This window comes from Anas acuta, chromosome 7, assembly GCF_963932015.1.
Source record: "Anas acuta chromosome 7, bAnaAcu1.1, whole genome shotgun sequence".
In the NCBI taxonomy this organism is placed as follows: domain Eukaryota; kingdom Metazoa; phylum Chordata; class Aves; order Anseriformes; family Anatidae; genus Anas; species Anas acuta.
The window spans coordinates 5,420,415-5,435,964 of record NC_088985.1 but is presented as its reverse complement, the minus strand read 5'-3'; the positions used below and the strand labels follow the sequence as shown (position 1 = coordinate 5,435,964).

At 34.8% G+C, this 15,550-nt stretch overlaps 1 protein-coding gene across 6 annotated transcripts in view; it reads right to left on the bottom strand.

The window, feature by feature from the left end:
• Positions 1-15,550, bottom strand: part of HERC4 (HECT and RLD domain containing E3 ubiquitin protein ligase 4) — a 33,797-nt gene that overhangs the window by 12,704 nt on the left and 5,543 nt on the right. For 5 of the 6 annotated variants that reach the window (XM_068688965.1, XM_068688970.1, XM_068688967.1 and 2 more), the window contains exons 5-15: positions 14,602-14,678; positions 12,554-12,775; positions 10,995-11,086; positions 8,327-8,457; positions 7,156-7,316; positions 6,672-6,748; positions 4,246-4,370; positions 3,682-3,741; positions 3,044-3,155; positions 2,523-2,712; positions 830-1,002 (exon numbers count right to left, since the gene is read on the bottom strand). In XM_068688965.1, coding sequence (XP_068545066.1) covers positions 830-1,002; positions 2,523-2,712; positions 3,044-3,155; positions 3,682-3,741; positions 4,246-4,370; positions 6,672-6,748; positions 7,156-7,316; positions 8,327-8,457; positions 10,995-11,086; positions 12,554-12,775; positions 14,602-14,678 — 1,420 coding nt within the window. The remainder of the gene's footprint in view (positions 1-829; positions 1,003-2,522; positions 2,713-3,043; positions 3,156-3,681; positions 3,742-4,245; positions 4,371-6,671; positions 6,749-7,155; positions 7,317-8,326; positions 8,458-10,994; positions 11,087-12,553; positions 12,776-14,601; positions 14,679-15,550) is intronic. The other variant, XM_068688971.1, reaches the window with a different exon arrangement.

Below are 15,550 nucleotides of genomic sequence, written 5' to 3'. Positions count from 1 at the left end.
TGAACAGCCATATTTCCCAGCCTTAATTTGACAGTGTTCATAAAGAATAAATGAAAGAAAAGCACAGCAAACCAAAGCCTAAGAATTCCAGCTTCCAAAGCAGATATCTTTTCTGTTTTCCTTGGGGAATGGGAGGTGTACATACAGCACACAAAGGTCCAATTTAGACAGTTGTCCCCATTACACTAGATTGTGTGAATACAGTACTTGATTAGCACCTTATGGAGTGCCTTCCAAGCTCTTTAAGGATGTAATTACAAAATGCCATATGACCAGAATAAATTACAATGGGGAAAAAAAAAAAAAAAAAAGAGGGTGAGAGGGGAAATTGCAGCAGCAGCAGACAGATGCTGCAGCTCCTCAGGCTTCTGATGTGCACTCTGAATGATTTGGGCTTTTTATTCAAGGCTTGTAGATTTACTAATTTTTAAGAATTAAGCTAACATACTACCAGACTAAATAAACAAATCAGAGACGAAAAAGTTTGTCCTGGTAAAACTGTTCAGATTTTACTCAAAATGTAACTTGCTCTTACCTTCCAACTCTGACCTTATTTGCTATCATTTCAAACTTAAGAGGCAATTCTTCCCAACATACCCTCACAGGTGCAATTGACTGGGTCAGTCTGTGACAATTCCATCACCATGTCAGATTGGAATCCAGAATTCCAATGGTTCATACGTCTAAATGGAACAACTACAAGCATTTCTGTAGATATAAGTCTAAATATTTAAAACTCTTCAGTTATTTAACTTTTTTTCAACAACTACACAGCACAGATGCTGACAGAAACAAACAAAATAATTGGTTAAAACTGATGCAAACATACTCTATGCAATATTTCCAGAACTCTGAAAGCTGTGTGTAGAAAATTGGTAAATATTCTTCTTTCAGATGGAGGAATGCCAATCTTATACAACTTCAAGAGGTGGACCACAACATCCTTGTAGAGTTCCACTATCTTGAGGAATAATGGAGGTTCAAGTACAGACCACCAATTTTCTGTCAACAAATGGTGAACACATGAATGTAGTACTTGCCACTACAACAGTATGTTACGCTACTCTTAATTAAAAAACATGTTTTATTAGAAAGCACACTTGTCAGTTACCAAAAACTAAAGACAGGTGGGCAGAGAAAGAACAACAAAATATTGACACTTCAATACAATTTCAGTTTTCTATACAGTAAGACTTGGGGAAGCAACAGACTTTCAACTTTGAAATGGTTCTGGTGTATTATTCTACAATGTTACTCCCCTTTCCCACTCCATTCTGGGATTTAAAACAGCACAAAAGAGGTATTAGCAGCTGACCATGTGTAAGCATTACTGAAATGGGGAAGCTCTGGAAAGTAAAAAAAAAAAAAAAAAAAAAAAAAAGACATACAACAAATTAGAGAGCAGGAGACAACTAAGCTAAGTATATGAAAAGGTATTTTGAGGTGGGGAAAAGTAAAGTAGAACGGGCCACTGCTTTCAAAGGGAATGCTTCTTTAAAAAAAAAAATGTTTAAACGAGTGGGGCAAACTTTTGAACAATAAACTGCTCTTTGTAAAAAAAACTTATATTTGTATGCTCCTACTGTTACACACAAATTCTTTAAATTAAGTCTGTTTATCCAAAGTACACAATAGTATAATGAAGTTACTTCTGACATGAAACAGGTGGCTTAAACCTTGAAACCTTAAGCAAAAGGTCCTACCAAGAACAGTGGAAACACTTGTTGTAGTGAAGCAACACAAAAAAGGACATGCAGTCCAAATAAATTATCAGTTTGCTTTTCTATATAGAAGGCAAGCTTTTTACTGACTGCACACTTTACACTCACCAAAAACTACTGTGAAGTTTAAGAGGTGGATTACAAGTAAAGGGGAAAAAAAGAAAAAAAAAAAATCAAAAACACACCACCCCAGTGAGGAAAGTACCCTTTTAAAAAATACTAAGTACAAAGGAAATGTTCTGGTATCTCAACTCCTCAAGCTGAAATCCTTGGTGACAGGAGTCACAATAAAAAAGTGCAGGGAAATTAAAAAAAAAACAAACACTATTCTAATCTCCATATTTCAAGACTGCATCTTAGCATCAGTGAGATAACATGGATCTCAAAAACAAAAAAAAGGGTACTACAGTCAAAACAAAGACAATTTAATATCTGCTCTGTAGCACTCCTGTAAACTACTTAGTGCTTGTTAGTTGTCTGAGCACACAATTTTCACTTTAAAGTGCAAAGACACATATCAAATGCACTCATGTATGTAGTATAATTCCTCCCAAATGGAACGAGTCCCACGATTACAAAACCAGATGAATCTATATGGATGGCCAGCTAGCTCAGAAGCAACAGGATAGGTGTTTTCTTACATAGCAAGCAATATTAACTCTTAACTTTCTCATTGAGGAGTTCTACAAAACTGCAAATACAAAAGCAGGCGTTGTTTTGACCACGTCATCACTGATGGAATTTCTATACATCTTTGTTTGTAGATCCTTAGGTTGAATAGTAAAAAATTCATTTTCTTACCAAGAACTTTCAGAGGAGCTTTTTCTAGGTTCAGAATTGCTGTTCCAAAGGGAATAGCTAAAGTTGTGAAATTGTTTGCATCGCTCATCAGTGGGCACTCTGGTAGAGTGAGATACAGCCTTAAAGCTTCAACATCCGGTAAGGAGCTGCTCAGTTTTGGAATAAGGTTCTTTTCCAAACTAGCTGCCACCTGCAATGCATAATAAAATGCAGTTTGTTTTAATGCAATTGGGCATTTAAACAAAATCCCACACCTAGATCAAAAGTAAATGAGAGAACAATCAAGACTTCAACCTGTGTTGTATTATTTAATATACTGCCTTGTTTTTGAAATTTAAAGACATACAATATCCTGGTGTGTTACATTCTGGCACAGCACAATACAGTTTTACCTATTCGTAGTTGATATGTTATTGACTAAAGAAAGATATTAAAAGGATTGGAGCAAGCATACCAGAAGTATTTCTCTATAGCTACAAAGTAAGGTGATCCCAAACAAAATGAAAATATGCAGCACAAACCTGTTGTGATATATGAGCGTGGTCAGGCTGTATAAGTTTGTGAAATAGTAGTCTAGCAGCATTCATATCAACCCCTGAGAATCTACTGCTGGTTTTGTAATGATCATCATTGCTACAGCAAGAAAAAAAAATTAGAGAAAGACTGAATCCTGTATTCTTAGAACTCTACAAATTTTCCACCTTGAATTTTTAACCCTAACATTGAACTAACATGTTAGTGATCACAGTATCACTGTTACACAACATTTGAAGCAACTGAAAAAAAAAGTATTCTCTTAACTGCAAAGCACTCATGCTTTAGATCTTGGCAATCACTGAGATCTAAACCAGTTTGTACAATATATTCCCCTTGAATTATATACAACTTGCGGCTGCTAATTAATTACTTTTGCTGGCTTAAATGGCAGCAGCCAGGTGGCACACACTACCAAGAACTGGCAGAAGACATACTGCACTTAGGCCAGCTGACAAACTACAGGTAGTAATGGAGCTATAAGGTTAAACTGAAAGCATCAGAGTAATACTAAGAAGCGAAAATGGTGGGAAGGTGTCACAGTTGAAATGAGTAACACTAGGAAGGTAACCACCATTAATTCTTCTGTTCACAGGAATACTTATTTAAAAGCCTGACCACCTACCTCAAAGCCAAAAAGCTCCCATTGAGGCACCCAGCTGAGGAGAATGTTCCATCAATTTCACTGAAATTGTTCACATGAAAGAAGAAGTTACACTTCTTTTTACAAATTAGCATCTTATATAAAATTATTGTATTTTATCCTTCATAAGTAACATAGTACATAGGACCTGATTTGAATATGACCAAACAACATCCTGTAAAACCTCCATTCAAGACTCAACACTTAAGGCAGGTACAAACAAGAGACGTGTAGTTTGTTTTTAATTTCTTTGCATCCTATTTAGTAAGATAGCAGCAATATTCCGAGTTATTCTCATATTCCTTTGTACACACTATTATTTTTCAAAGTGCAACTAATCTTGTATGGAGCAGTGACCTAAACTGTGACAGAGATGAGACAGAGATAAACTACATGATAAGCATGACAATGAAAGCACAACAAAAGCTGTGTACATAATAAAAGCAGTAATTAAGATTATCCTTGCTATGCATGTACAAAACCATGTTCACACCCAAATCATATATAAAATTACTGAAGACAACTTATTTCTTCTACAATACTTACTTAGCTATCTCTACAGGAAGTCTTCCAGATGGGAAAGTCAGCAATCTCTGAATAAATGTTTCATTCACAGTCCAGATCTGCTTCAGAACATCAGGATACCTGAAATCATCTGGCGGCACCATGTTCTAAATTGTAAAGAAAACAAAGAATCAGGCACATTAAACCGATTTCCAGAAAAAAACAGTCCTGTGGCTAAGATCTTTTTCTCTTCATTGACTGACAATTTGCCTACCCAAACTATTATTTGAAACAAGCCCAAGAATCAATTTACTATATTCTAGCAGTTCCACACTTGCTATGAAATCAAAGAAAGCTATGATAAACTAAAACCATCCAGATTAGTGTGTTAATTCACACCACAGGTTATTTCATGGTAAATCCCCTAAACATACAAGCACTTTTCTAGGAGATGAACACTAAACAAGCTTTAGACAAGAGTAGCAAACATGTTTATTCTCTGGTTACTGTCAGCCACTTAGCTCACTGCCAGGCTGCGAGCATACAGAAAAGGACCCATTCAATTCTTCAGACAGCTGCTCTCCCACCCTATATCTCTTCTTAGAATGAATCATGTTTGTCTGAATGTTTACTGCATTATCATACAAGCTGCATTTTGATGTGCTGCTCAAACCGAATGAATTAGTGAGGTTTCTCACACAAAACAGGAATAGAAGCAAGAAAACCTTTATGAGTAAGAGCACTGATTCAAAAAGAGGTGGCAAACAGCACCAAAAATAAGGTTAAACTAGTAAAAGAAGACATTTCTCCTGAGAACATGCTCTTTACAACATAGATGACTCAGTGTAATGATGACTAGCTGTTGCCAAAAATCAGTACTTCTGATCCCATCCTCAGAAACAGAGGATCGGAATGAGAAATGCTCTTTCTATTTTCCTTGAGTCCAGCAGAAGCATCACAGTGAAACAATACAGGGAAGAGACCTGCCCAAAAACTAACTGGGGGGAAAAAAAATAATAAAATAAAATAAAATAAAATAAAATAAAATAAAATAAAATAAAATAAAATAAAATAAAATAAAATAAAATAAAATAAAATAAAATAAAATAAAATAAAATAAAATAAAATAAAATAAAATAAAATAAAATAAAATAAAAATAATTTTTTTTGCCTGCTGAGACCCCTCAGCTGACAAGGACACCCAAGTCCCAGGAGTACAGAACTCACATAGCTTTGAAAGAATGCAAATTAGCAAACTAAGGAGTTTACCTCAATTTGTCAGTCACAATCTACTTCAATTATGAAATTTGCACAGTAATTTTTTTATGAGTGGAATTTTAATAGAAAAGTATTGATCCTACACTACCAGTTAGTCTTTCTGTGTTCACTTGTTGAACAAGTTTCTATTAAATACAGAAATAGTTACCAAAACTTAATCACAATTAAGAGAGGGGAAAATAGAAAAAAAATAATAATGATTTTTCACAAGCAGAATAAGCTGTGGGAGCACAGGGTTTCCTGACCCCAGTTTTTCTTGGCAACAAACATGTTTCCCCCTAAATCTTTACTGATTCCCTTTGTGTCATCACTTTTCACCCCCCATTTTCAATTCATTCCTGTGCCACTAATCCCTGTGGTCTAAAGTCTGCTGGGCTATTATATGGAAGTAGCTTCTATGTGAATCCAGGCATGTATCTTCACCTTGTTCTTTCCTCCCAAGTCACTGTCTAAGAGCATTTCCTTTCCGTCACACTCCCACCTCACCATTATTGCTGTCAAGTCCTCCTACATCTGCCCCTCTCCCCAGCCACTGGAACTTAAACAGACCAATTCTTGTTCTTTTAAAGAATATTATTGTTCTAAGGTTAGTATAAAACTATTACAACATAAACTGTGTCACCACTTCTCATTTTTAGCAAAAAGTCAGCTGTTTGTTTCCTTATCACTGTGACATACTATATTGGCTACAGAGCAGAACACAGCAGACAAGGGCAGGGAAGAGCTCTGGGCTTTTCCTTTTTCAAAGGAAAAGGTGCTTTTGACTGTGCGCTGGCACAGGCTGCCCAGAACAGTTGTGGATTCTCCCTCCTTGGAGACATTCAAAAGCCACTTGGACATGGTGCTGGGCAACCTGCTGCAGGTGGCCCTGCTTAAGCAGGGGGGTTGGACGAGGTGACCTCCAGAGGTCCCTTCCAACCTCAATTGCTGTGATTCTTTAGAAAGGAAAGAAGGGCATGCATTCATGACTCAGGAAAAAAGCCTGTGCCAAAAAGCTTTATGAGCTCACTGACAGCTAACGCTCAATAGACTGGATCCAAGTCTTCTGATTGCTAATTGATGCAATGTCTTGTGCTTCCACAGTTTAAAATTTTACAGCATACTTCTGCATCTTCAATATGAAATATCCCTTAAAACGCATTAGAACAATATAAATTCACCTTGGTTCTAAAGTATATTTGATGCATTACCTGTGGATAAAAGTAGTGTGCAAAGCTTTGGTCCCCACCAGAGAAAATTCTCTTTACACAGTAATACTGCTCACTATCTGCAATAAGAATAAAAAAAAGTCAACTGAAAATGTGGATTTGAGAAACACTCAAGACACTGCTATCAACATACTCAATTAGGAAACAGTTCCTTTATTACGTAAACTTGCTCTGCGCAGATCTTGGCAATGCAATAATTAAAACTGTCTTTAATGGGGGTAAACACTAACAGCTCTAAGTGTTAGCTCCAGTGCTAACAAAGCACCTACCCCAACCGCAAAGCAAGAAATTGTTGCAAGTATTTCTTACAGCAGAAATGAACTTCAGTGAATTAGAGCACAGTGAAAACAAACTGTGTGGAAGGAAGTGATTATATTCCATGTTCAGTTAAAATCTCAAGAGCCAAGAAACACATAAAAAGGAACAGGAATAGAAAGAGTGAATCCAGAGTGAAGGTGTTGCTTACCTGTGGGTATCAGGCACTGAGTACTGTAAGGAAGCCAGTTTCCTTTTACTGTGAAGGGACTTTTCCTGTTACTGGTTGTTCCCGTACCTAATTGCCCATTACCTCCAAGTCCAAAAGAATAAATTCTTCCAGATGAAGGAACAAACGCAGTAGTGTGCTGTCTAGTGGAAAAAAACAAAAACAAAAAACACATAAGCACTATAACATGCTTTATGCAATCTAAGAATTTTGTTAAATGTTAAAAACTCTGTTAAAGGTCTCATCACAAACTCCACATCTTGATTGGCTATGGCAGTACTTCAAGTGACAGTGCAATATGCAACATTCAATTTTCATGGAAACATTCAGGAAATGGAGATGCCAGGTTTTGCCTTGAAACCCTGTCTATCCACAGTCTGACCATTAGGGCATATCTCTGGACATTCTGAAATTTGCAGTTTCTACCAGACTGGCTGCATCCCCTTTTCTTCATCTCAATTCCAGATGCTCCCTTCCCATTTTCCCCTGGGAAGAACCACTACTGAGTTCACATAAACTAATAAAAGGGAATAGGTCCAATTAGCATCAACCAAAATGCAGAAAGGATTACATAATGTGTTTTTTAATCCAAATAACAAAATATGCCCTCTTCAAACATTATGTTGTCTCCACCATTTTGTCTTAGAATGCAATTCTTAGGACAAGGACATTTTCATCTGCTTTGATAATTTTTCCAAATTTCTTGGGTGCTATTTTTAATAATACATCATTAAAATAAATAAACAAACAAACAACATTGGGAACTGAAGCACAGTACAGTTTTACAGGCATTTTAAAAAATGATGTATGTTTCCAAATTTTATTTATCCTCAGTGAAGTGAGAGTAACTCCCCACACACGCTCATTCTTTAATAGGGAATGACGAAGTGACAGCAATAAACAGCACCATATTATTATTAACATTTTCAGTGTAGAGAATCAGCACTCTCAGTGTAACATCCTTCACTTCTACTGAATGTTTTTAAAACCCCAGTAATGTTGCTAGCTAAAGGTATTTAGAGATCTTATTTATCTCATCTTCCCTAACCATCAAGGTTAAGGAAAAATACACTTCATATTAGAATATATGTGAAGTTTTATACAAAACAAGTAATTTATAAGATTCAGAGCAGTAGCACAGAAGAGACCTTACCTGCCACAAGTAATTTGCGTGACAACACTTCCCATAAGTTCAAAAACTTTCCTTGGGTTTATCTCATGGCTGGTAGAATTATGACCCAACTGACCATAGCCTCCAGCTCCAAATGTAAAAACCCCACCTTCCTAAACAAATAAATTATGTGGATTAAAATAATAGTATATCTTGGAACAATAATATTATCAGAAACAGGGGCTTAATAAATTACCTTATCTGATAATTTTGGAATTGCAGGGAGAAAGACAGAAAATACATTTGTTCAAGAGGGTCCTGAGACACAGAAGAATCACAAAGTAACTGCAGTTATGAAAATGTGGCATAGCTATCAAGAATTACCTTATTCATGTTAAATCTTATTCTTGTAATTTCCATACTAGCATACAATAGAGTCCTGTCATTAACTTGCATTATTAAAAGATACTAATCCTTGTTGTTTGTTTTTTTTGTTTGTTTGTTTGTTTGTTTGTTTTTTCTCTTTTCCAGTTCTCTTGATGAACTCTAATGGTACATAAATTCTTACTGTTAAAAAGTATACTTTGGCTTTTAAATCTTGAAGAGAAATTTGAAAACAATTACCAAATAGGAAGCTGCCCTCCTCAGACAGATGATGCAGAGTATGACTGAAATAGCCAGCTTCATTATTTGAAAGGACAAACCAGAAAAATTCACCCTTGTTGTAAGGCAAGTCATTTTTAGAAGTGTTTTTGATTAATTTATCAATAAATTAACCAAAAACTTTAATGAATGAATATTAAACCAGAACCATTTTCACAAATTATACAACTTACCTTACAACAACTTTGAAACTTTCCATTTTGAAATGCTTTGAAATTGTAAAGCTCTTTCTTTCAATTCTACTCTGCATCAGACTGGACCTCTGCTGGAAATCATCATTAAAATGGCAGCATCCACTGAGAAAAAACAACAGCCTCATTCACTGAATCAGGATAACAAACAGTGACAGGTTTTTCCAAACTTGAGAAGGAATTGAAAAATGCTCACACACAGTACTGTCTACAAAAGATGTATCAAGACTCCTGGTTCTGAAAGGCTTATCATGCAAGGGAAAAATGGACCTATATAAATGGGTAACATAAAATCATACAATTTACAGTAAATTCAATATCTTAATTGAGTCCATCAAAGCAAGTTTGAAGTTAACTTCCATATATTAAAAAGTGAAAAACATATAGAATATGTTATAATTCTTTACATTCTGTACTTCCATAGCCTTACACAATACATAAATATCCATTTCATGACTGCAAAGTTGCCACGTCTTTTCCAGTCAAAGCAAGAGAATATTTTATGACAAGAAGTAATTATTTGTGAACGGTTTTCTACTTCCACTATAGACAATTAAGCTTGTATAAGCAACTACAGTATGGCCATACTTAGACAACCCACAGTCTTCAAAACTTTCATTTGTTGCAGTTTAAAACTTCAAACATACATTAAAAAGTGTACATTATTCAAGAGAGTAAATACAGATTCTTTTTCTTCAGAGAAAAAACTGAAAAATAGTTATTTCAAAAATTCCAACACCTTCTACAACAAAGTTCTGAATACAGACTCAGAAGATAAATGAATACTTAGTCACGTCCAGATCTCAATTGGTCAGAATACTTGTCTACTGCTATTCACAAGTTCAAAACGTTGTTTATAAATTGACACATTTTATCGAGAACAATGAACAAAATTAAACATCAGAACATTAACACCTACTGATTTATACCTAAATGTTGAAGTTGAATTCAAATATCAAAACACAGGAAGATAGAGGAGTCGATCGTTTAAAGAACAATGTGTATGTACTATTTTACCCACCACAAAGTAAGGGTACTTATAACTTGATGCTTGAAAAGCACTATCCAACACTAAGATGAGTATAAAGAGCTCAAGCATTACATTCTATGTTCCTCCTTAAAGCATCCAAACCTTAAACAAACAGAAGACTGCAGATTATGCATTTAGCCAACAGTTACATATACACAGCAACTTGGCACATTTAAACTTTCCAATTATTTTGATTGATTCTTACATATATACATGAATATGTCACATTGACACAGAATATGTGCTTCTTTTTTTCCCAACATGGCCTTGAAATAAATGAATAACTTTCCACAGAACCTCACAATATAATACTTTATAGTAGATTATGTAAATCTTCAATTTCTTCTGTCTGTTTGCCAATAGGACATAAGCAGCAAATTGCAATTCAGTGTCTCCCAATAACCACACACACCCCAATCCTTCTGGTGTGTAATTTAAATTTAAAATCAACTTGGACTGATCAGTGATAAAAACAAGGCTAGAGGCATTACATTAAGAAAGCAGCTATCTCTTTAGTATATTCTAATATAAATTTCAATACCTGCACAATTTTAATAATGTAACATGCACTGTCTTATAAAAAATGTTTTATTTTGTGTGCTCACCTTTACTAAATCTGATAAAATCTAAAACTAGAGAAAGATTTCTTGTATTTGGAAAGGTGTTTTTTTTTCCAAATATTTAACCATTCTTCCAGCCTTCCTCAATTTAATCCAACAAACTTTGAAGAAATTTCAAGTGGAATTTTGTTTATTTCCTAATCAGGTAGCATCTTCTCCTGAAAACATTCAAAATCAAACTATAAACATATCTTTAAAAATTGTACCTTTGTAAGGGCAGCGGTATGATCTTCTCCACAACAAATATGAACAACCTTCTGAGTTCTCAGTGACTTCAGCAGGGTAGGAACATACCTGTCTGAGAGGTTTAATACAGCAGTAGATTGCTTATTTTGAAAACAAAACACAAACAAATAGTCTTGCCTATTCATTCTTTTTGGTTCTAACCAAACAAGCATTTTACAATTGTCAACAGAATGCAATCGCTGTGACAGGGTTTATACAAATTTTAGATGAAAGAGCTACTACAGAAAAACACAGAACTACTACACTGATGTACTTTTTAGCAAAGAGCCTCAGTTTCACTAGCACCTGCCATTGGCCATGAGAAAAGAAAAAAAAAGTCACAAATGTTTTGAGGTGTTTATAAGCTTCACAACTGTAAAGCTTTCCAATAAATTGGTAGCAGTTGATCACAGTTGAATATTATTAAAGGTCTAATAGAATGGAACACTGAATAGTTAGGAGGCACAACTAACTTCCCTCTAGTGCAGCAACAAATCAACTTTGTCACCCAATTGCACAAACGCTGTATTTCCTAAATGTTAATGCTAATGCCTAAAACTTTGTCAGGTACACTTGTCTGAAAAAGACCCTATATAGATGTCAGGAAAAAAAAAAAAAAAAAGGATTTTAGTGACAAGTGATACTGTATACAAAATTGGGGCCATACACTTTTCCAAAGAGAATATAGAAGTAACTGAAAATTCCCATGAAATCAAATTTCATGGGAAAAACATCAGATAAAGAATGTGTAATTTTCTTGTTACATGACTGCAGCCAGATTTAAAGCATGAATTCAGATACACATTTTAACTGCAATGTATTTTTCTGATTTTAAAGGGTGTTGAGAACAGTGAGAAAGCACGAATTCCTGAAATTAGATGTAGATTATTCAATAACGAACTGTATGCTGAGGGAATCTGGCATCTTATACTTCCATCTTGGAGCCCTGTGCCCTGATGGCGTATATGTAATGTAATACAACTAACAAACAAACAAAACTTTGTCTACTTTTTTTTTTTTAATTATTATTGAGTGTTGGCTTAATAATGGAGGAAATTTTGGAAGTAGCTGAAGATTATGAAAAATTTTCAGAAGTGGTCTGAGAAAGGCCAGTATCTGTACAGTGGGAATAAACTACAAAGACATCTTAAAACATTCTAAGGACAATCAAATAGTTTCAGTACTTTCACTGTTTTTGTCCAGCAGTTAAATCTACCTAAAACTCAATTCAAACTATAGCTACTGCACAGTATCTTAATTCAATCCCACTCAAAAAGCCTAAGTCAGAAAAATCTAGAACAGGGAAAGAAAGAAAGTCAAGCCAGCTAGAATTTCAACATAATGCTGTCCGAACTTTCACTACAAAATAGCTGGGGGTAGAACTCTGCCCTCTTTATATAAACTCACATGACATTGGCACTATCAGAAAATATTCAACAAAGGTTTGTTTAGTCTGCTCCTTTTCTAAGAAGACTGGTATCTTTAGATTCACAAACCAAGACCTTCAGCATGAAGTTTTACTGTAGAAATGCTTACTTACCATTGTCATCATTAAGACCCAGCTGCCCAAATTTGTTTCGTCCCCATCCAAAAATTGCTCCAGAAAGAGTTAATACAAAACTATGAGCTCCTCCTGCTGCAATCTGTGCAAAAGGGATTCCCAGCAGAGATTTAATCACATGTGGGGAGTTTTGCTTTTTATACTCATAACCTAAGCCCAGCTGGCCATATTTATTTTGTCCCCAGGAAAACACTTCACTTCCTGTTTAAAAAGATAACAATAAATATAATCAATATAATTTAATTCTATACATTTTATTTACTGTAAGAGAAACTAGAAGTGAGGTTAGACAGTTACTCTTCAAATATTTTTGGATTTGACAATGCACACGAATCACTAAACAGACTCATTCACTTTTGAAGCTATGCATTCTGTAATTCGCAGGTGTTCAACCCAAATATTTAAATCACCTTCAAAACCCTCACCACTACTCTTAACTTTCCTGTTTCAACAATGCCAGATAAATTGTGCTTGGTTATTATGAAGCAAAATGCTCTCCAATTGAGAGTTCCACTACTGTGCCTATTTTTATGCAGAGATCTTGTCAAAGTTGCATAATGGACATGTAGAAACTTCCCATTTCCAGTCACAAGCCCCATTTAAGCTTTTATATGGTAACATATTTATTTTTCCACACACAATTAGATTTTAAAATATTGTGTTAAAAATATGACAGATGAAGCGCAAAGTTTATAAAGCTATTTAATATCTTATAAAGAAAAAGAAATGTATTTTGAAGACTCACAATTCAGAGAGCTATTTATTTATATTACCTCCCAAATAAAATGTTTTAATGAACAAACAATGTTTTACCAAGGTATTTACTATCCCAAGGTGAACAGCTGATCACAAAGATGCTTTGCTTTTGCTGACGTAATTTGTTTCAAACAGTATTGCTACCTATGTCCCTTCTACCTCCACTTTTTCAATTCAATATAGAAAGTGAGGAGATCCATCTCCTGAGATACAGGTCATCCAAACTGTATTTATTTACAAAAAAAATCCCTCAATGCAAAAACAATCTTCTTAACACCAAAGAAATCCTAAACCAATCATATTTATAATCTAATCACATGAACTAATCTGTCTGATTGATATCCCACAGAACTGAAAATACTACGAAGTCCCCACTCAAGCTGCTCAAATGAAGGAAGTTCACATCATTTTCCTCCCTGTGTGGGTCTATTTTAAGGCCATAACTGTGATTGACCTTGATACTCTGTAAGTATTTCTGCATGTTCTTTCAAAACCAGAAGAAAAAGACAAAATACTACAACACGTGACAAACTGAAACATGCAGCTGCAAACCCATGAATTAGTAATAGGACTCTTCAGGGATGCTGTAAGCAAAGCTGTAAAGTATTTAAAACCCAGTGACTGTTTTTCCTTAATGCTCTATGTTTCCATGGTGGAAATTCACCCTCTTCAGCACACACTTTCAAAGAAAGTTTTGGCCACAATTCTATTTTGTCGCAGTAAAAACAAACACAAAGCAAGTTTAAATTCACATTTGTCTTCATTTCCAGACAGCTGTATTTGTTAGACAAACAAGTGAGGCCAAATAATTACGTTCTCAGAGCCCCCCTAAAAGTTTTGAGGACACATTTAGTTAGAACTTTCAAAATGCGGGTTATAAGGGGACATTTCATTTTAACTGTAGAATCACCGACAAAACAGAGGCTTTGCAATAGAAAAGCAGATGAGGAAGTCATTTACTGCAAGCCTCAATAATTTGAAGTTAGAGGCTAGAATAAAAGACTAGTGACAAAGTAGTATGCTAGCAGGATGAAAGAGATGGAACAAGGAGAGAAACAACGATGAATTAAAAAAGGAAATTACCTGCAAGCAAGATGTTGTTAAAAAAAAAAAATCAAAAAAAGCACAAGAAAAAAAGTAAGCAGAATAACCAACACTACCTTGGTTCATAAATTTATTTTTTAAATTCAAGTTTCAGTGCAGTGGAATGTTGAAAACTTCAGAATTCCCAGGTAAGAAACTACACAAAACTTCAGAAGAATCTTGCTTACCTTTTGAGAGTGCAAGTGAGTGATAATAACCACAAGCAACTTGCACAATTTGGATCTCTGATAAGCTTTTAATATTTCTATTGGGATAAGAAAACAGAGAAGGAATTAAGCTACTAGGTCATGGTATGAAATCTAAAGTCACACCAAAGGGCAACATAAAGCAAGTGCATCCTTTCCACTGAAGTATATATGAAACTAATTTAAATATTGTAACTTTAATTACAGCTATAAGACAAGTTGTCTTATTTTCGAATTAATTAATTCAGTAAAAAAAAAAAAAAAACATAATGAAGAATTAAGGAGGTTCGTGTACTTTAGAGAGACTAGGAAGGAGGTGTCACACAGCTGAATGGAGCCAATGAATACAGGAAGCAAGAAGAGAGGCTCTTTCTTTTTAGTTTTCAAAAGAAATGAGATTTTATGATATATTACTCTTCTTTACATCAGTGTTTGATAGAAAGACTGAATTACATTCTGTTAAAATTTGACTGACTTTTTCTATCTCGGTATACTAACATTAACTTGAGTTAAAACTGCTTTCAAAGTTGGCAAATATCACCCAATATTATCAACAAGTTGCAAATAAAACCACATTTAATCTAGAATGCTTTCATTTTTTATGAGAAAAACAGGGGTTTCCAAAAGGCCTATGGACTTTTAGGTTTGACACAGAAATAAGTAACCTTTATTAAGGGTTAACTGCTATTTATATCCTCCATATCTACACATCGCAGATAGGCATGGCCAAGTTATAAATTACTCATGTTTTGAGGAACTGTTGCTTGTGTTTTTTCTTACGTCAAAAGCGAAACAAAAAAACACCCATACTACTTTAGCAACATAACCTCCATTCTTAGGAGATGACAATTTAAAAACAAACAAAAACTAACCAAGCAAATTTACGCCGTACTTCCCACATAAGTTGCCTTTTTGAGAAAGGAAATAAACA